At 35.2% G+C, this 23051-nt stretch overlaps 2 protein-coding genes across 4 annotated transcripts; one reads left to right on the forward strand and one right to left on the reverse strand.

Annotated features, from left to right (window-relative positions):
• Nucleotides 1-570: 570 nt before the first annotated feature.
• Nucleotides 571-15538, reverse strand: LOC112044916 (gamma-glutamyl hydrolase A). Of its 3 annotated transcripts, none has more exons than XM_052885863.1 (7): nucleotides 15389-15538; nucleotides 11708-11967; nucleotides 10089-10139; nucleotides 9339-9571; nucleotides 7809-7915; nucleotides 7164-7267; nucleotides 571-6182 (listed from the first exon to the last, which is right to left on the reverse strand). In XM_052885863.1, the coding sequence occupies exons 1-7, from the start codon at nucleotides 15434-15436 to the stop codon at nucleotides 5912-5914; spliced, it is 1074 nt and encodes a 357-aa protein (XP_052741823.1). In that variant the 5' UTR covers nucleotides 15437-15538; the 3' UTR covers nucleotides 571-5911. The 3 variants fall into 3 exon arrangements, with proteins under 3 accessions (XP_052741823.1, XP_023936690.1, XP_052741824.1); XM_024080922.2 differs by lacking the exon at nucleotides 15389-15538 and adding an exon at nucleotides 14084-14253; XM_052885864.1 differs by lacking the exon at nucleotides 15389-15538 and adding an exon at nucleotides 12498-14060.
• Nucleotides 15539-16505: 967 nt separating this feature from the next.
• LOC112044919 (COP9 signalosome complex subunit 1) lies at nucleotides 16506-21482 on the forward strand. The gene is made up of 4 exons (XM_024080927.2): nucleotides 16506-16587; nucleotides 16743-16821; nucleotides 16926-18272; nucleotides 21094-21482. The coding sequence occupies exons 2-4, from the start codon at nucleotides 16810-16812 to the stop codon at nucleotides 21184-21186; spliced, it is 1452 nt and encodes a 483-aa protein (XP_023936695.1). The 5' UTR covers nucleotides 16506-16587; nucleotides 16743-16809; the 3' UTR covers nucleotides 21187-21482.
• The last annotated feature ends 1569 nt before the right edge of the window (nucleotides 21483-23051 follow it).

Here is a 23051-nt window from a genome sequence, read left to right on the forward strand (position 1 = left end):
ATCCCCGGCTGGACCGATTGAGATTTTCTTGATTGGTCCAGGTCTGGCTGGTGGGAGGCTTCGGCCGTGGCTAGTTACCACCCTACCGACAAAGACGTACCGCCAAGCGATTTAGCGTTCCGGTACGATGTCGTGTAGAAACCGAAAAGGGGTGTGGATTTTCATCCTCCTCCTAACAATTTAGTCCGCTTCCATCTTAGACTGCATCATCACTTACCATCAGGTGAGATTGTAGTCAAGGGCTAACTTGTAAAGAATAAAAAAAAAATCTACGTGTACTTGTGACTGCAACTACCTTGATACTTGAAAATAATTGATATTTTCTTCTATACGTACGTAAAATTATGTTATTATATTTTTAATTAAATAAGATGATCTGATGAAAATAATATTACTATCTACTATTAAAAATAATAATAAATACTTAAATCACTATCTGGCCCTGAGTAGACAATATGGTTTGACGTAGTGCTTTTAAAAGGTAGCATGTTTCAAAGGGTCATGGGCCAATTCCATGAATAAAAGTAGAAAACCTTCTCCTTTTTAGGTCGGTTAAAAAACACTCTGATATGAATTCAAAAACATTTAATAGTTAACTACAACTATACCTACTCTCAAAAGAATAAAAATATTTTCTACCACTAGCTGACGGCCTGCGGATTCACCAACGCAGTTCCCGTTCCCGTAAGAATGCGGAAATAAAATATAACCTATGTCACTTACAAATAACATGGCTTTCTAGTTGTAAAAGAATTTTCATAATCGGTTCCGTAGATCCAGAGATCTACGGAACCGATTACAATACTTTTTTTACGAATTACAATACCACAAATTTTATATCTTTTTAATATAAGTATTTTATTTAATTTAATTAAACAATAAAATACAATGGTACAGTTTAAGGTGCATATATAAACTTATTAAAGTTTTACTGCGCACCCTGCGCCGTTGACAATGCTGTATTAAATCTACTAAGTACATAAAAGTAATGAAAATAAAGCATAGATTTAGAACATCGATTCCCAAGTGGACCCCCAGGGGTCTACGGAAGTCTTGGCGGGGGTCTACGTTGACGTGACATAAAAATGGGGGTTCACTATTCGTAAATTGGCTGAAATAACTATTTGCCTGGACAATTTAGGTAACTGACATTTTGTCATCCACACACAATCAATTATTTAATTAACTATGTAATCAATTCTCACTATATTTTAGTTTAACTGTTGTTTCGTGGTGGCTGTTGATTCTGCTGCTACAAAAATTTTACATAGATGAATCTAATCACATTTGTTGAGTTTTGGATAGAAATTTTGCAGGGGGTCCACCGGAACCAGTTAAATTAGAAAGTGATCTTCGAGAAAAAAAAAAGGTTGCGAACCTCTTGTTTAACAAACCTCTGGTTTAACATTAGACATTGAGATTATCTCTCATATTCACTATCGGTAGATGAAGTTTTCTTCAGCTGACAGACATTCTCGTGGGCACAGAAACTGCAATCTAATCACACAACCTGCATATAAACATAAGTTCAATAACCCGAGCTACACAAACGGAAATCTAGATTCAAATATCTTGGGAATAATACGATGTATGTTTAAACTTTTCTCATCAACAGAGTGGAGACTGCGAGTTGAAGTTAATGATTGCTGTCTGAACGAATTGTTTTCCATTAGCGTAAATGTAGGGTAATTGGCGCGACCTGCCGGTTCCCGGGTGGTTTGTGAACGTAAACATATGTTTTACACTAGCAGACGCTCGCGACTTCAAATCAAATCATTATTTATTTGCTAGAATGTGGTATATGTTTATCTTAAAACTATTGAATTATCTAGACATTCACAATCGACTAGTACTTATATTACAGTATGCAAATTTTCTTTTACAATGAAAATATTATAATATTTAATTGATTATGAAACACGGCTAAAGCTCACATGATAATTAGGTCGGAGTATGCCCGACTAGTTTCAAACCCATACGGGTCCCTTAGTCATAAGCTGGTTTTTGCAACGCCTCATGACTAATATCACGTGAGTTTTAGCCGTGTTTCATAATCAATTAATATGAATAACACTCACGATAGTTTAAATTATAAAATTATAATATTTTATCCTAATAACAGTTATTATAGCTTTTGGCATTTTGGACGTGAATATTTACCATAAAAATTTATTTTTATTCTACATAATATTATTACCTAAACATAACATTGGTATTATTCATTTAGAATTAAATATAATTGAAGTGAAATTCACAAATCCCGCAAAAAGTAGTTAATTGAACGATACTCAGAGTCGAGGCAAGTTAATTGAACGATACTCAGAGTCGAGGCAAGTTAATTTAACGATACACTTGAGTGCAAAATATTAGAGGAGGCCTTTGTTTGTGCAAGACAAGGTGTTTAAAGGGGATCAACCGGATGCTAGATTACTATTTTTAGCTATAACCCCAAAAAAGAAATCTATGTATAACCCCGGTGGTAGAATCTTTACAAATAGTCAACTGACATGTCAAAAGTGCTTGTATAATTGCTTGTATAAAAGTGCTTGAGCCTACTTGAAATAAATGATTTTTGATTTTTGATTTTTTTACCCTACTTTTTAATACCTTTATCAGTAATTGTGTGTAACGTTAAAAGCTTATTTATTTTTTATAAAGGCTTTTTATTTTTTATTTTATTACGAGTTAATGCAGGTTATACATACTATCAGTATTCCAAACAGTCAAATTGGTTCGATAGTTTTGGCGTGAAGGACTCACTAACAAACACACTTACATACAAACTTTCCCCGTTAATATTAGTATGATTCGTTAATTTCGACTTACGGAAGACGGAAGTATATTTACGGAAGTATCTGATTTAGGTGTACGTGTTTTAATATAGGTAGGTGTTTATGATAAGTCTTCGGACAGTGATGATCTACGGATCCGAGACTTGGTTATTGATGATCCCTACTATCATCCCATTAAAGGGATCATTATGTATTTCCAGTGACGCTGTATAAGAGTATCACACTAATATTTTAAAGGCGAGTCTGTGTGTAAGTGTGTATATTTGTTCCTCCATTACACTGCCGCTATTGAAGCGATTTGGATGAAAGGGGAATGCGCAGCGGCCCATACAACGTCGGCCCAGGAATCCTTGGTATAATCCCGTGTAAAAGTATATGGAGGTGATAATCTTCTATATATATATAAAAATGAATTGTTGTTCGTTAGTCTCGCTAAAACTCGAGAACGGCTGAACGGATTTATGTTATCTTGGTCTTGAAATGTTTGTGGAGGTATAGGGAAGGTTTAAAAGGTGAGAAAAATTAGAATAATTGCTGGGAAAACCATAAAATCAACCCTTTTCTATTTCCCATATAAACGTTTGAGTTTTAATTAGGGGTAGGAGTAGGGTAGGGGTAGAGTAGGGATAGGGTAGAGGAAGGGTAGGGGTTGAGTAATATAGTGTAGGGATAGGGAAGAAGTGCACATAAGTCAAAGCGAAGCTTGACGGGTCCGCTAGTATGATATATAAATAAGGATTTGGTTAAATAATTGGCTTAATAAAAGTATGTTTCTTGAAGAAAACTCAGGTTGTATGGTCAAAAATCTTTACCGTTGTGGACAAATTAAAGATGAATTAAAAATGTAATTAACGTTGTAGGATTTTTTTTTTCATTAAGTAATGATTTCATTATTAAGTAGAACTATCAAGATTAGGTATACTCGTAAATCGTTCACTTTACGGGTTGACTCGTAATTATTGTTTGATTTTTCTTGTTAATTTAGCTTCCCATATATGTTAATTTTGTTATTTTTTTTTAATCTGTTCTTTTTGTTTTTTGTTTCATTATTTTATTTTACTTAGTATAAATTATATAATATGTAATCATGTATAACTTTTAAGTTAAGACACGTCACGTAGACACGTCCGTGAACACACAAGGTTTCACCTGAAAACCAGCGCCACAGCTCGCTGTGGCATCGTGCTGAGGTGGATACCTTTTTTGTCCACGACCAGATGTATGTATTGTATGTTCTGTTTGTTTATTTTTATTTCATTACTTGTGTGTGGACAAATAAAGAGATTCTATTCTATTCTAAGTAAATTGCAGGGTGGTTAGGAAAATCCTGTGCCGGGGATGGGATTACCCTTTTCTTTACGTACTTTTCATCCCGGAAAAATCCATGGTTCTTGCGGGACTTATGAAAAACTGAATTCCACGCGGTTAAAGTCGCGTCCATAATAAAACCTTTTTAATTTTTTTGCCCTTTCTATAAAGTTAAGTAGGTAAGATATTTATTATTTAAATTTACGTGATAAGCTAATCATACGTATTTATGTGATATAATCTGTATTGACTACGTAATAATATATCATAACTATTACATAAAAGTTGAAGCGTTTGCGTACGTGTTACATAACTATTATTAGATACATATTCCCGATAATGTTAGTTAAGTTTCAAGATTGAACAGTGCGGTGAACTATAGACAACCACATTATTTACATTACATTACATAACATATTGTAAGTTGTAAGCTCTAAGTTGAGAAAAATCTATACTTATAACAAAAATGGAACAGGTACATTTCTGTGCATTGAAGATATTTTAATTGTACCTATATTTATAATCGATACTGAAGCCAAAAATGTATTATTTTATTTTTCGATTGTCTGTCCGTCTTTTTGTTGACCGGGCATCACGCTGAAACTACATAATGAATTCAAATGAAACTTGGCACGGTTTCAGACCATACTATGAAGAATAATAAAATGAAGACGGTAAAACTTTTTGTAGCGAAAATTAAATTAGAAGGGTTTGAAAGTTTGTATGGTAAATCCTTAATTTTTATGTAATGTATTTTTTTGTATACTACTACTAACATATTATTTTTTTGCATTGCTTTCGTTGCATTGATGTAGAATAGGTATCTGTGCATTGCGTAGTATCTTAGACCTTGTCCAGAAAGGGCGAAAAGGCCGCGATTCTCTCGCGCGTATTACGCGCGACTGTTGCGTCCACAAGGCGAGCATTTGGGGAGGAATTCAGTAATTCATGAAACATGGAGTTGAACGCGCACTCGCTCTAGAGTTCGCGCCGAAGATTACAGTGTATTTGGTTCGCGCGTTAACTGGACTTAACAAAGCGTCCCTAGACTCGACACGCGCGCAATACGCGCGAATCGAGATTCTGGCGTAGTGCACACGATTTACGCGCGTATTTTGAATTCGCGCGATGCTTGTGGACGCGATGTATTGATGTCTAGTACTTCGACAACGCGATGAATTCGCGCGATACGATTCGCGACGAATTCGCCCCTTCTGGACAAGGTCATAGTATGGGACATTTGATGCCATGCGTCCGATGCGTATAATGCGGATCTGTGGACGCCTACCATTGGACTCATCTATAGATACACAAAACGATCACCTGGAAGGTTCTGAGTCGTGACGAACTAAGGGGGGGTTTAAAAATAATGTCCGTTATTTTGTTATTTTCAGAGTCCGAAATTGAAAATAAAACATTACTTAAAAAGTACAGACTATTACTGACAATAATAACGATGCAGAACACCAAAAGAAATTTGCGCGCTACAAAAATTATCTCCTCGTATCTATCTATAGATAGCCGTGATAACCCGGATATATATTTTTTATTGATATGACCTCCGACTCTGGAGGGCGTAGGTACGTAGTAGTAAAACCTGCATACCTGATACTTTTTTAATTTTCTACGTGTTTGAAGTCTGTCAATCCACATTGGGCCAGCGTGGTGATCTATTCGCCCTACCCCTTTCCCTCTGAGATGAGAATCGTGCTCAGAAATGAGCCGAAAATGGGTTGTTAATGATGATGATCTATTTATATCACAAATCCTGTATCCTGTGTAATTGCCTCTTTGGTAGTAGTTAAAAACGGTTAAACGTTGCCTCGCGGCTCAAACATGTAGCATTGATGATAGCTACTGCCGAGGGCGCCGGTGAATCGAGGTTCGTAATTATAAATCAATTTGGCATTCTCTTCGGCAGTATTGGCGAACGCGCGTTGGCTCTTACGACATTCGTTGACGAAGAAGTCCATGAAGTATCTGTTCGCTCTCACAGCATCAAACGAGTGCGTGTAAGTCTTCGACGATTTCCACTCAAATGAACTCTTCTCTGGGTGGAATTGAACTCCGTAGAATGGATATCTGTTTGTAATATATATACTAAATACGTTATAAAACTCAAATTATAGACACCATATAAAATAAAATATTTTAAACTTATTTTAGAATAGCTGACGCCTTGCGGTTTTATCCGCGTGGTTCCCGTTCCCGTAGAAAATCGGGGATAATATATATCTATATTAATATATAAAGCTGAAGAATTTGTTTGTGTGCTTGAGCGCGCTAATCTCAGGAACTTCTGGTGCGATTTGAAAAATTCTTTCAGTGTTATTTATCGAGGAAGGCTTATTATACTATCCCAGTATTCCTACGGGAACGGGAACCACGCGGGGGAAACCGCGCGACGTCGTCTATACTTATAATAAAACTGGTCGAATTCTATACATTTATTCGAAATTTGAGATTTTACTTATACCATTTACAACCACAAACGTTACCGTGGCATAGAGTACTACTAGCGCCATCTAGAATCTATACTTGTAATAGTATGAATTTAGTACATTTTGTACATTCCGTACATTTTTAGATATTTTGAAAATTTTTGTTGAGGGGCATTATATAATCGATACTGAAGCTAAAAATATTTTTTTTTCGATTTTTTGTCTGTCTGTCTGCCTGTCTGTTCGTGTTTTTTTTGTTATTCGGGCATCAAGCCTAAACTACTGAATGAATTTAAATGAAACTTGGCACGGTTTAAGACTATAATACTGAGAAGGCTATAGGATACTTTATATTGCGAAAATAAAATAAGAAGAGGGTGAAATAGGGGTTGAAAATTTGTATAGAAAGTCCTTCATTTATAGAGTTACAGTTTTAAAATTTGTTCATAAATCATAAATAAATATACGAAATATAATGTGATTCAAAATTTTTAAAAATTTAACCCCTAAATTAGTGAAATAGGGCTTAAAAGTTTACATAGATATCCACGCGGGCGAAGTCGCGGGCGTCCTCTAATTTGATTGATTGATTGATTGAATAGTATCTTATAAAATAGCTTACCTTTTATTTTCGATACTTGCAACGAAACGGACGCCGTTCTCATCGTTGCTGTATGAAGTTTGCAGGTTGCGCCAGGCTTTGGTCAAATTATGGGAGCTCAAGTTCTGAAATGTTCATTCAATGGATTAATCTGACAAACCATCCAAAATCATAATCAATATTATGGTCACGGAAAATACTTAATACCTAATATGGTCACGTTTTTAAAAAATTAAATATCACGTGTCACAAACGGTGAAGGAAAAACGTTGTAAAGAAAACTGCATACTAGACAATTTTCTTAATTCTGTACGTGTGTGAAGTCTGACAATCCGCATTGGGCCAGCTTGGTGGACTATTCGCCTAACCCCTCTCACTCTGAGAAAATTCTCGTGCTCAGCAGTGAGCTGAATAAGAGTTGATTGGCAGACTTCACACACGCAGAGAATTAAGAAAATTCTCTGGTATGCAGGTTTTCACGATGTTTTTCCTTCACCGTTTGAGACACGTGATAATTAATTTCTTAAAATGCACACAACTGAAAAGTTGGAGGTGCATATCCAGGACCGGATTCGAACCCACACCCTCCGGAATCGGAGGCAGAGGTCACATCCACTGGGCTATCACGGTTCACGGTGGTAAGTACTATACAATAATTATACTCACTTCATCAACTATACAGTACCGATGGACATTTACTGTGACGTTCTTGTTCTTCAAAATATCAATAATATCTCTTGGTGCATCGTGAAACATTTTGCTTTTGCGAAAATCTGTAGCATGCAAAACGAGAATTTCTTGATTTGTTAACTTTATTTTTAATGAAACAAAAACTTAAGGTATTCGTGAAAAATAGAGATGATGACAGTTTTTTTAAATTGTATATAAATTTAGAGTATGCTAATAGTAAAGCAATTTTGTAAAAGGGACAAGGTATCTGCGATCATTACTTTCGGAGCTACAGGGATTTAAAGGGTCAGATTTGCGGCGCTGCCACGGATGCCTGAAAAACGCCCCATACAAAATGGCACGAACTAATGACGTTGTAGGTAATATAATGATCATTAGATGTGCGTTCAAACAAAATTACTAATATCTTTGTTATTTGTGCGTTTATGTTTATAGTTCATATATTAAAAATGTCACATTTACGGCCAGTTTCTTCATCGCAAGTAACAGTCAAAGTAACGTCATAAAGCAAAAGTAACGGTCAAAATTGTTTCTTCAAATTTTTATTAGTAGTTTTTACTTTAACCACTAACCTTCACTATTCATTTAGCTGTAAGGCTAAAGTAGATGACGAAATGTTAAAGTTTTAGGTTATGCATGGCTTATATAGGTATGTTAGGAATGATCTACTTAAAAAAGAACAAGTTTGCAACATCTTCGACCAGTGACAGTTCAAGTTCATCAAATTATGAACCTATTATGACTTATATATACGCGTAGACGTAAGATTCAATGTTCGCATCAACCACTACTTTTCCGACTAATTGGAGGGGAGCAGAAATATAAAAAAAAAGTTAGGTAATGCAAAGGACATGTCCTAAAATGTGCCTTTATTATTTATAATTTATAAGCAGGTCGATAGTATTGTAGTATTTTTACAGGTAGAAGATACAAATTGCTGTTGAGAAAATAATTTTCAGAATTTTCTGAGCCCGCAATAATTAGATAAATATTTTCTTTGTTTCGCCCACTTGTCTACAAATTAAACATAGACAATACAATAAAAGTGTTCAAAACAGCCAATATGAACACCTGGGATTAAATTCATATCCGGTGTAAGCTGTCAATGTCATGTAATACTGTCAAATGTCAATAAGACACAAGTTAAAAAGAAACATTAAATCGTAGACAGAGAAGCATTAAACAAAAAATCCTTAAATTGCTTATAAAACGCCATAAACGAAAGTCACTACGCGAAGATCACTGACAATATGTCAGGGTGTGAGTTACAAGCCTGTTGCCATGATAAAAATTCTTAATTAATGTTGTCAGCTAATTAAAATAATAGATTTTATTTAATTAATTTAAAAAAAATGCGGGTTCCAAAAAAAAAAATTTTGGGTTCTATATTTTATGTTGTTTTAAGATAAAAATAATTCGTTCTGCTTAGTTGCCACTCGGAATAAAGGCCCAGCCTCCATACAAATTTGGGACATGTCCATTATTTAAAAAAAAATGGTACCTCACCTTGTGTAAAATGAAGAGGCAAATTTTCATACGACCGACATGGTATACGATTCTCATTCAGTCCTCGTCCCGACGCCAGTATGACGAGCAGTTCAAACCCTAAACAAACCCCAAAAATGGGGAAGTAATCCCCAGCGTCGTTCAGTTTTTGTGCCATTTCAAAAATATGTTGCGCAGCGTCGGCGTAACCGTTGGACTGATTGAAATGCGTAGCACCGCCCGGGAAGAGAACTCTGTAAGGAAAGCACTACACTAAACACAAAACACTACACAGATTGGCTCAAACACTGTACAGATGTACAGTGCATACCCTAGTTATAAACCTTGTGCACGCCACTGATCGGTATAATGATAAATAAAATGGAAGTGTCGCTTTTTTTTTAATTTTGTCTGTCTATCTATTTGCTCGGGCTAATCTTTGAAATGGTTGAACTGATTTTAATGGTACTTTCACTGGCAGATGGAGGAAATTACTGAGAAACATATAAAATACCCCGCCCGCTGAGCTATTGTCGTACCCACTCCTAACAGACTTTTACGACTACTTAGGGGGGAACGGAAATATTGGTCATATTTATAAGATATGGCAAATAAATAGCTCTTCAAAAAAATAGTGTATTTGGGAAGAAATTTTCCATTTTGTACGTATGTGGGTAGTATTGCCTACCCTAATTAAAAACCTTGTGCACGTCACTTAATAGAAAGCGTAATAATAACGTTAGCTGAATTAAAGTAATTATTTAGTTTTACCCGTTAATGTTTCCCATAATATCCCTGTAGTATGAGCGCGGTTTACCGATTCTGAAATAGACAAAATAATATTAAAGATATTTATTTTATTCCAGGTGACTAGAAAAAAAAGGTGATTTGGAGCCACCGCAAGAGCTTTTTGCAATCTGTGCGTAGTAAAAAAAAAATAGCTCCTTTTTTATAACAAGAGCATCGTTCGGAGTTCCCCCGACCACACATTTTGTTTAAAAAGATAAGCGCGAATCGACAAATTCGAGCGAAAGCCAACCAATATTTATTAATTAACTCTACACGAACAATTTACGGTCACTTTTGTCTCCTTATAATAAGTCAAAATATATATAACGTAGGTAAACCTCAGACTAATTACATGAGGACCTGCCCCGCTAGATGTTACTTTTTAACCGACTTCAAAAAGGAGGGGGTTCTCAATTCGGCCGGTATTTTTTTTTTTTACTCAAAGACGCCTGGACCGATTTCAAAAATTCTTTTTTTGTTTGAAACGGTGTAGTCCGCATTTGGTCCCATTGCCATCATGTGAAGATCTGATGATGGAATCCTGGAGAAATTGAGAGGAACTTTCGAAAATTATATCGGTGTCTAGTGTATTCGTAAACTTTTCCATTAAGTACTTTTAAGCACTACAATTTCATGAAGGTTTAAAATCGATCTGATGATGCAGCCATAAAACAGACGAGGGAACTCCTCGGCGATTTACAGCAGTTACCTTGTGTTTGGCCTTCATTAATTCGTATTGCTGAGAATTTTCTACCTAGATGAGTTGTGTCTGTTATTAGGGGTTTGATGATGAAGACCAAGGTCAATAAGGGAACCCCTTAACGGTTTACGGTAGCTACCTTGTGCTTGGGCTTGATTAATTTGTATTGCTGAGAATTTTGTACCAAGATGGGTTGTGACTGTCATTAGGGGTATGCTGTATACGTTTGAGATGAAATTTTACACTAAAAATGGAAAAATAATAAAAATTTTAATAAAAAAAATACAACCGACTTCAAAACCTAAAAACGTACCCACTAAACTAAAAAGCGATAAATAACATCATAATATGTTCTACCTGCTGATCAGTATGAAGGCGGTGCTTAGCCGGTGTTATCTTAATTTAAGCCATTTCTGACAGGACCACATGAAACAACACTGTCTGCAAAATAGAAATCTATAAGATATTCTCACATGGCTTGAATTAATACATCACCGGCTTAGCACCGCCTTCATACTGATCAGCAGGTAGAACATGTTATGATGTTATTTATCGCTTTTTAGTTTAGTGGGTACGTTTTTAGGTTTTGAAGTCAGTTGTATTTTTTTTATTAAAATTTTTATCTGACAAAGTATATGATCAACGATCTAATGCGAATGTAAAAACTGTCTCCATAGATGTTTCATAGTTGTAATATTGTTCGTCGGTCTATGAGCTTCGTAAAAATACTTTTAATGTAGTTGAATAGTGTAAAAAATCGGTCAACTTCATTTAGAATATAATAAATCTTATACTTAAGCTCGTTTTCTTCAAAAAATTACGTTCAATTTTGTTCGGGAATTCAGGTGCGACATGTAAATAGTCTGAGAGGTATACACATGAGGTTTTGGTTTATACTTACAAAATCGGTACAACTCTTGCACCGGACTTCTCAACATCTTTCACATACGAGGACGCTATGTAACTCGTGTAGTTTTCTTCAGGAAACTTTGAGTGTAGATGCAATGACGTTTCCTGAGACAATACACCAATGATCGGGCGGTCATTGAGGACATCTTGATAGGTCACCGTAGCAGCTTGCAAACAGTACGCGGCGATCACCAGTAACGTACCTATCGTCATGGCTGATACGAACCAATACTGATCAATATTCGCAATCACCTATGAAAATCAAAAAAAATATTGTTAATTTTCAAATCCCCGCGACTGTCGAGATTAGCAAATTACAAAAATGTTCAACACTTTTTGCTGCTTTAGTTAGCGATAGGTACCATTTACTGCAATTTTTTAGTATGCTGCGTTTTTTTTTCAGTTTGCCAGAGTAATATATATATATATATATCTTTTCATCAAAAAAACGCCGGCATCTTCGAATTGGCTCATCAGATCATATCGTTTACTTTAATAAGTTGTTACATAGAACACAGAAAACCAGGGGCGTAGCTATCATCGCATCAGCCACATCAATGATACGGGGACTCCAGATTACAGGGCACAATACAATACAATCTCTTTTTTCCCTAGTTAAGCGTTTATGTTGTGAGAAATCTTTATCCTTCCTATGGACCCCCCCCCCCCCCCCTCCCCACCTAATTTTGATACAGGACCCCGTCAAATCACGCTACGCCACTGCAGAAAACGCTAATGCTAAAGCTTTGTTAAAAAATAACTCGTAAACAAAAGGTACTTACTATGTATCTACTCGTGGGATAATTATTCCTAGACCTCGTATACTACCCACATTATACATGTACATAAAATACCGAGATAATTAAAGCGTAGTAGGATATTAAAAATGTATATGCAAGGTTTCTGTCTATCCTGTATGTCTGTTTTACGAGGTCTGTAATCTGTTATCTCAAAACGAAAACTCGTATCTATAGTACAACAGAACATATAGCACTTAAGCAGCGTTTACGTGATAAATACCTATCTGATGCCAGTCTAAAAATAAAATCGTAACGCCAAGATAGTGCCACTGATATTTTGCCAAAAAGGAAGGAATTAAATATACACAAATATGTGTTACTAGAATATTATTTCAACGTGTATAATTATCTAAATGCAATATACTCGTATTTATATAACCCGAAAATTATAAATACATAAATACAAAATCCTATTGTAACGTCTACAACAGGGAGCATTAAAAGAAAATCTCCCGATAGGTTCCTTACAGATGAGATTCAAATTTATGGGATAGCTTTAAGAATAACTTGTACTTAGTATATGGGGTAATATGTTAAGGTAATGAAAAAAAACTGACAGGTGCGCCTTTTTTCTCAGATTCCGAATATGCATTACAGTCTAAAATCTGTATTAGAAACGATATTCACCCATCTGTTTATTGAAACGTGTTTTTTTGTATTGCGAGTAGTTTTCCTAGCTAAACTACTATTAAACATTATTAATAATAGTTTACCAAAACCAGGAGTTTTTAAGACAACCTACTCGCAATATATTTTTTAATATCCTAATTTTGATGTAAGACACTTCTCATTAAACAAATAGATGATGGCCGTTTCAAATTGTCTGAGATCCGTATTAGAAACTACTTTCACCCATGGATGAAAATTGTTTAATAGAAAATTTAGTAAGTACGTTAAAAGTATGTTATGAGCAGGTTGCCTCAAACTCCTCTGAACTATCATTAATGATAGTTAATAATAGTTTGGCCAGGAAATGTTCAGGTAACCTACTCTCAATATATTTTTAAACGTACTAAATTTGATACAAAACACTTTTCATCCAATATGCAGATGGGTGAAGATACCTAGTTTCCAATACGGATCTTCTACTAATACGATCTAACTCATTTTCATTCTCTTTGCATGCTAAGTTTAATTTATGTTTTTTAATGTTTCAATTTATAATTGTATTTTTGTGTGCAATAAAGTATTTCTTCTTCTTCTTCTTCTTCTTCTAACTCAATTTCGGTAAAAAGGACAGAAACGTCTTTTTTGACGGTATCTAATTAAGATTAAATTGCTGTTGATTGTTCATTTGTTGCAAATTAAAGTAAGTAAGTGAAAAAATGTGAACAAAAAGAATTGTGTGGTTTTATGTAACAATAGCTTTGGCTGCTATTCTGACCGCATTTCACTCAAGTTTCACTTTATTTACTGATTACTCCTACTCTGCGTCCGGCTGTGACATGCGACATGCGAAAGATGGACTAAAAATTTGAGACGATGGAAAAGGCTTCACTTTATTCTGAACAAAATAACCAGAGTCACCAAACCAAAGTTCAAACTCCACAATTGGCTACTGTACTTACGTATGGTTATAGGAGTATAAAGGTGACTAACTTTCAGCCATCCTAAAATAGGGTGTGACGTGTAACTGATTGTCCCAAGCTCTCGGCCTTTCGATCTAACTGTTCAATTGGCCTAAACATAGATGATACATTATATACTGTCTAATTTGTGTTCAAAGATTTTATAATAATAGAGATATGTCACTAGTGCGTTAAAACTGTGGCAAACAATTCAAACAAATAATACCTAAATATTGTATACCATGTCAAGTTGTGTGTTATGGAACTTAAACTGTAAATACATAAATATAAATTGGAATTAAACACAAAATTGTGCATGAGTGTGCTCAGGGGAGTAGCTAAAGGACATTTTTTTATGGAGGTTGGGCCTTTATTCCGAGTGTCAACTAAGCAGAACAAATTATATTTATCATAAAAAACCATAAAATTTATGGGCTTAAAACCTAAAATATTTTTTTTTGGAACCCGTTTTTTTTATTATTGTATTTTTTTCATTAGCTGACAATATTAATTAGGTTTTTTTATTATGGCAACATGCTTGTAACTCACACCCTGACAGATTGTTAGTAATCTTCGCATAGTCGTGTTTGTAGAAAGCCTTTAACATTTCAAGGATTTTTTTTTTGTTTCATGCTTCTCTGTCTACGATTTAAAAATTCTTTTTAACTTGTGTCATATTGACATTTGACAATATTACATGACATAGACCTTATTTATTAAACAGCCTACACCGGATATTAATTTAATTCCTAGTGTTTTAATAGCTGTTTTGAACACTTTTACTGTATTGTCAATGTTTAATTTGTAGACAAGGGAGCGAAACCATTAAAACACTAGGTATTTTTACCTAGTGTTTTAATAGTTATGAAAAATTAAATTGTAGACAGAGAAGCAATGAACAAAAAAGTCCATTTATTGCTTCAATAAAAACGCCAGCCGAGATTTCGCAACATTGTATTTTATTATATACATAGCATTTAATAAACCTTGATGAAAATACTTGCTTTCTAGTTTGCTAATTTCATGTTTTACTAAACAAAAAGTTGTAGACCATGTTTATGCCACTTAACTACAGAAGCCGCAGAAACCGGCATATTTAGGAAGCTCTTAATATGACTAAAACTATTACATCAAGGAACAATCGATTCTATAGTTTATTTAATTTGTTTGAGTTATTGCTAACACTAATCAACTTTTCCGAGACCGAGAGTATTCCTTTCATTCCTCTTACCATAGACGGTCTTAGACAAATTCACAGATTATAGAAACAGTGTTGTTGTAATTTGACAGAACTAAAAAACCAACCTCAGATATAATTTTTGCTGGATAATCTAAGCTTTTGTTGCCACTCATTATTATTATATTACAGATCTCTTAGTATTAAAATGAATATCATTAGAAATGGACAAAAGAATATCACTATCACGTCACATTCTGATATACTCGTAGTCTCAATTAACTGCAAAACGTTTATTGTAAGCAAACAATAAGGATCAATAAAGTTAACAGAGCGCATGCGTGTTTTTTAAAATGCAGATACTATAACACCTATATTTTGACGACCTCTCTAGCGCAGTTAATATTGACGTGGTTCTCAACAGATAGGTCCTAGGTTTGATTCCCAGATTGGGTCAGTTTGGGATTTTATAACTTTTGAATTGGCTTAGGTCTAGTCCTGGTAGCAGGCCGTAGCTAGTCACCCTACTGTAGTACCCTACTGGAAAAACGAACTGCCAAGCGTTCTGCTACGATGCCGAGTTGAAAGCGCTGGTAATTGTACCTCTTCCAAGTAAGCTCACTTACATCTTCAACTGCATCATCACTTAACATCAGGTGTGATCGTAGTCAAGGCCAAATATTCGTAGACGAAGTAAATCCGGATTTATATATGTCTAACGTGTCGTGTCGTGACGCATCAGAAAAGAATCGTACATATATATCATACATTAGATATGGCAACGTTTAAATATATGTGTTGTGACATGTCGTGATGGCTTCTGATGTTTTGTTCTGATGCGTCACGACACGACACGTTAGACAAGTGTAAATCGGGCTTTAGTTAAACTTGTCAGACAAGATAAATCATAAGATCTGAAAAAACGGCCACGCATCATGTCACCGAATAACGAATCGATTATTTACAGAATTCATGTTTAAGATAGTATACTATTTTTTGAGAATGCTATAAACATTATTTTGATTTTTTTTTCACTGCCCACATCCTTTACTTTAGTATTTTAGTCGTATACGAACAATTTTTGGATTTACCGCCCAAAACTCGTCCGTACTCGACTAAAATAATAAAGTAGTGCGAACTAGGTTTAAGCAGACTTGATCGAAAACTTGACCGTGTGTTGTTGGCGTAAGGCGCAATATCTTGTTCTCAATTACAAAATTATTTTTATTATCTACAGTCACATTTGTGATTATTTCACTGGGCAACATTGAAGATACCTCGTCAAAAAAGAAAAATGCCGCTGCAAAAAAGAAACGTAATGTTAAAGGTACTCTAATAAATATTGTCGTTCTCGTTTATATCTTCTGTAATATATTTAAACACATAGTTAAAGTGAAGTGACGTTAATTGAGATAACAAGAGAACGAGATAATGAACTCATTTTTTATAAACAAGGCGTTTAAAAAATACGTTGTGTTCTAGGTTGGTTTCCTGCGTTGACAAGGAAATTCGCGTATTTTCTTTTGTAATTCAAGTTTATTGAAATAAGATGTACGAAATGGTAAGAAATGTCCTTTTTATGTATAAACATCTTGTTATGAAAGCGATGATTAGAACTCGTGAATGATTAAGGTTTACACTCGTATCACTTTGTTCCTTTTTCAGAATACGGCGGAACCTATGCAAGTGGACGTTCCACTTGAAGACAATGAGAACAATGAAACAGAGTGTTATGTCGTAGAGAATCCTACATTAGACTTGGAAACATATGCTGCATCATATACTGGGTTTGCTAAGTTGTACAGACTCATGTTTGTAGCAGACCACTGCCCTTCTTTAAGATTAGAAGCTCTCAAAATGGCTATATCATACGTCATGACTACATATAATGTAAGTCTTTACCAAACACTTCACAAGAAGCTCGCTGAAGCCATAGCGTCAGCTGGTCTGCCGGATGTAGCCGTGCAGATGGGCTCACAGGACATCCCTGTGCTCGACTCCATATGGGTGGAATCAAAAACTAAAAAGGCTGCCATAAAGTTGGAAAAATTAGATACAGATCTTAAGAATTACAAAACAAATTCTATTAAAGAAAGCATCAGAAGAGGACACGATGACCTCGGCGACCATTACCTGGACTGCGGAGACCTCACTAGCGCTTTGAAATGCTATTCAAGAGCCAGGGACTACTGCACTAGTGGCAAACATATAATAATGATGTGTCTCAATGTAGTTAAAGTGTCAGTGTATTTGCAAAATTGGGCTCACGTTCTCAATTATGTTTCCAAGGCTGAAGGGACACCAGACTTCAATGAAGTTCCAGGAAAAGATTCCAACCAAGCCATACTGACTCGCTTAAAATGTGCCGCAGGTCTAGCTGAGTTAGCTACTAAGAAATATAAATCTGCTGCCAAGCACTTTCTGGCCGCCAGCATCGACCACTGTGAGTACCCAGAGCTGCTGAGCAGCAACAATGTCGCAGTGTACGGAGGACTTTGCGCACTGGCCACCTTTGATCGCTCTGAACTTCAGAAGCAAGTAATAGTTAGCAGTTCTTTTAAATTATTTTTAGAACTAGAACCACAATTACGTGATATAATTTTCAAATTCTATGAATCGAAGTATGCCTCGTGCTTAAGGTTACTGGATGAAATTAGAGACAATCTTCTTCTAGATATGTATTTAGCCCCACACCTGAGCTCTTTGTATATGCAGATACGCAATAGAGCTTTAATTCAGTACTTCAGTCCATATCTCTCGGCAGACATGCGTATCATGGCCGCAGCATTTAATCGTACAGTGAATGCTCTCGAAGATGAGCTGATGCAATTAATTCTCGATGGACAGATTCAAGCTCGTATTGATTCTCACAACAAAATACTCTATGCTAAAGATGTAGATCAAAGAAGTACTACTTTTGAACGAAGCTTAGCTATGGGGAAGGAATATCAACGAAGGACATCTATGTTAATTCTACGTGCTGCAATGCTCAAAAATCAAATTCATGTTAAGGTAAGACTTACAATGTTTTTTATAAAAACTATAATACATAATTTATATTTATTTATTATTCATGCTTTGCTGTGGCTTAAATAACATCATATATTGTATCTATGGTACATAGACTCACCTCACTCATCAACAGGAGCATTCGGCTCATGGAACTGACAGATGATTTTATTTCATTTAATTTATTGTTCACAATACCAAGAAGTTTGCATTGTATTATATAATACATGTCATCTATATCTATACTAATATTATAAAGAGGTAAAGTTTGTAACTTTGTAACATTCTTTAAATGGGGTAATCTTCAGAACTACTGGTCAGAATTCTTTCACCAGTAGAATGCTACATTATCGGGGAGTGCTATAGGCTATTTTATATTGGTATCATATATATTAGCCGAGTTATCACAGTTTTTTTCATACAGGTCAAACTGAAAATCCTCTTAAACAGACTTATTCGCATGCGCTGCCTTAACTATTGTGTAAAATTTAAATTAATGTATAGAGACTTTATGTATCTTTAAAAGTTCTACAAAAAAGTCCACGACACCATATATCTATCTTCTATATATTAGCAGATATAGTACCTTTTGTGTTTTAAAAATTATTAATTTTATATACTTAGGTTTACGTCATCATTTATACAACTAAACTTTAATCCTTATTAAAATAAATTATTTAATAATCACAAAGATATTATGGAGATAAGATTTGCCCTTTACAGTATGTTAATTAGTTAAATAGTTTCGGAGATAATACAAAATTTCTAAAAGACGCAGAAATTTTGCTATATGACGCCCGGCCCTTTTATTTACGTAGTTCCCGTTCCCGTGTGAATATGGGGATCAAACATAGCCTATGACACCCGCAAATAACGTAGCTTTCTATTGGTAAAACAATTTTCCAAATTGGTCCAGTAGATCCAGAGATTACCTCCTACAACCACACAAACTTTACCTCTTTATATTATTAGCATAGAAGTCTCTATTTCCCTTGGTCATACCACCACTCTCGAAGGACTGGACCAATTTTGCTAAGGGTAGGAGTAAGATAGAGAAGTTATAGAGTAGGGTGGGGTACAGTTAGGGAAGCGTAGGAGTAGGGTAGGGGTAAGGCCGGGGTAGAGGTAGGGTAGGGGTAGGGTAGAGGTACGGGTAGGATAAGGAAGTGGAAGGGGTAGGATAGGCGTGAGATAGGGGTATGGGTGGTATAGGGTACGGGGAGGGGGGTAGGGTGTAGGTAAGGTAGGGGTAGGGTAGAGGTAGGGGTTGGGTAGGGTAGGGTTGGGGTAGTGGTAGGGTAGGGTAGGGGTAGTAGTAAAGTTGACATCGAAATTTACGCGGACGAAGTCGCGGGCGTCCGCTAGTACAATATATTTTATTACACAATGCAATATATGGATGCCCATTAATTGTATTTGCCATCCTATTAGTGGTCCATAGATTGTAATGTCTTAACTATATTTTGAGCCTTACATAATGTATCTTGTTCTCTATTAAATAGGGTAGTTGACTCATCAAATTTAATATAAACAATATTAATTTCTCACATTACATGGAATACATAGTACATAGAATGTCTCTTATTTCAGTGTGCCTTACGGCATAGGCCTCTTCCAACTCCTTTCGCTGTTTTCTATCTGCCAATAGTCTCATCCAAAGGAGTCCTAAGGTCATTTTTAGGTCATGCTCACGTCTTTTTGTTTTGCAACCTTGGTTCCTAGGATACCAAACTGTCACCTCTTTTCTCCATTTTTCCTTTTTGCAGCAGAGCATATGTCCAGTCCATCTCCATTTCAGTTGACCAATATGTGTCAGTATGTTTGTTAGTTTAGTTATGTGCCTGATATCTGTTCTTCTGACTTTGTCCATCCATAACAAGCACACATCTGACAGGTGTCCAAGTTGGAAATTACTCAAATAATAGTTGTAAAATGTTTCTTTTTCTTGATAACTGTAAAATGTATTTTTCTTATGTAAAGTGATTTATCTTTAATTAATTTAAATTTTACGGAAATAAGCATGCCGTGTCTCTATAACTTGCTTAAAGACCTTGGCCTCTCTAGAAGTGCAGCTAGTTCTATATTAGAACGAGAACGAACGAACTATTCCTTAACCCTACATCCAGTAGTCACAAGTCCTGGACTTTGCTTGGTGTTTTTCTCTCTACCACGCGATGGACCCGGCACCTGCACAGTGAATCCATGGAATGCTAAGATATTCGTCTCTTTAATTTGATTGTACAGAGCCTTGTATTTGTATTTTTTAGATTGTAATTATGTAAATACTGTAACAATCACTAGTAGGAACAAATAAATAAATAAATAAATTTCAACCATAGCATACTTTTCTGACATCTTGCTAGTTTGTACCTGAGGTGTTTTGTTAAAGCCCAGGCTTTACAACCATCAGTAATACAGGGTAGGATACAGGTATTGAAAGTCTTTTTCTTGAGTTCATGCCCAAATCCTTACTTTTCATTATTTCCTTTAAGGTCCAATACTTTTTCCATCCAATCGCTATTTTTCTGTCTATTTCTTTTCTTTTTTGGTTATTTAGCTATATTATCTAGCCCAGATTTGTTAATTTTTATTTACGTATTTGTTAACGTGATGTCAGGAAACAGTTGAAATATAGACCATCATGGCCGACTAGCGTTTTGGCTTGTATTGTCAAAAAATATTGAAAAATTTTTAAGGAATCACGTCTCAAAAAATATAATAATTATTTTCAATATAGTAGAACAATTCAAGTCCGTTTAAAAAAAAGTATCAACTAACCTATTATGGTCATAGAAATAAAAGCATTGTAATTATATATTTTCAGAACGCTGGCCGTGAGACTGGACCACAAAGTGGTGAAGCGCCTGGCTCCAGCACCAGCCTCTCGACACGCACCTTCGACACTGTGCCCTTGTGATGAATTACCTCATAAGATAGTCAACACTTTCATTTTTACATGGCAATCTAAGTGAATTGAGCAACTGACGCTAACAGAATTATAGTCTGACCAGAAAAATTAAAAAACGTCGCCATGTTGTGCGAAAAAAGGAACTACAGTGTTAACTACAATATCACTCAGTGTAACAACAAACACCATAAACAGGGGCGTAGCTAATGTTACGGGGCCCCCGGACTACAGTGGTCCCTTATGTGTGAAAGCAAAATTTAGTAAAATTCACTTAATCTGGTGTTGCCCGAAAAAAAAACATTATTGGTGTTGCCCGAAAAAAAAACATTATTAAAAACTCCATAATGTGGATCACATGCAATTTTTAATTGGCCGACTATCGAACAACTAAATTGCAAACGCTTACAATTTAGATAACTTTTAATTGAAGCGCAGCTCTGATACGATCGGTGTCCAATTTATTAGTTGGACGATTTAGTAGAAGATGTGCGGACTAACATAGAACGCTATACCTGTTAGTATACTCTGCGATTTAGTCGGCCGAATAAGAATTGTAGCTTTAAGTTTTCACAATAGTAAAAAAAAGCAATCTATTTTTTTTTTGAGTTAAGCGTGCGCCTATAAAAAGTTGGAAAAATCCTACGTAGGTTAAGTAAATGGCATATTTAATTTAAGCGAGCAATTTTGTTTCTTTTGTAAAAAATCTTTACCCTTCATTTGGGCCCCCCCCAACTAATTTTGATACTGACCTTTCCAAACCATGCTACGCCACTGTCCTTATATAGCAGAAGACGAAATTAAAATAATATCTATCTATATATATAAAAAAATTAATCTATTTATCCTTGGTCACGCCATCACGCGTGAACGGCTGGACCGATTTCACTATTCTTTTTTTTAATGTGTTTGTTATTGTCAGTAGGTTCTTAAGACAGAAAATTTTTAAAAAGTTTTAGGGGTAGGGTAGTTGATCGTTTACATTGAGTTTGTGTGAGAGTTGAGAGACGAAGTCGCGGGCGTCCGCTAGTATTAGTGTAGATAAAGCAGTACTTGAGTTGCGGAAATTGACCAGAATTGGAGATTCTTGCTGTTTTGGTGTTTTATTATCTTGTTTTTTTTATGATGAACTCCCACATGTTTATCTCAATTTATTTATTTAATTTGATTATAGATTTTCAGACTACAAACATGGCGGGTAAACTAAAATCTTTGTGTATTGACTAAAAAGTTTCATTAATATTCACTTCTCTCTATTTAATGACCACTCTCTATAACGCTAAAAATGGCTTAATTCGTTGTTGTTATGTTGTTATATAGAATTTACACTGTAATTTCTTGCATTGCGTACTAAGCACACAAAACTAAAAATGGTGGTGGTGATTCAACATTTTTATATTTCTGGTCATGCTATAAAACGAACTTTTTTAAAGGAAATATATAATTTTTTTCATGACACAACTAACTTGCATTTACTTTTGTCATGTAAAATTTGCCTTTTTCATTAAGAAAAAAAAATCTTTTTATGTATACTGTTTTCTTACCTGCTTTTGTTTTGTTTTACTCACCGTAAAGTAGGTTGGCGCAGTGTCAGCTATTTTGCTGAATGCAAACCCAGCTGATGTCTAAACAGTGGCGGATTTACAAAGCAGCCAGTAGGCTAAATTTTTACCGCCATTACTGACCTCTGAAACGAGAACCGGCATTCCTGCCATAATACCAATAACAACAAGCCATTGGATAGGATTTTTTATGTACTTTAATTAATAATATGGTCAAAAGCTCCAAATTACTGTGGGAAAAGTTATGGCTCGAAAAAGAACACCAACATTTTTTTTTAAAACAACAAAATAATATGGTATAACAAGCTTTACGTT

This window comes from Bicyclus anynana, chromosome 15 (assembly GCF_947172395.1).
Source record: "Bicyclus anynana chromosome 15, ilBicAnyn1.1, whole genome shotgun sequence".
Lineage (NCBI taxonomy): Eukaryota > Metazoa > Arthropoda > Insecta > Lepidoptera > Nymphalidae > Bicyclus > Bicyclus anynana.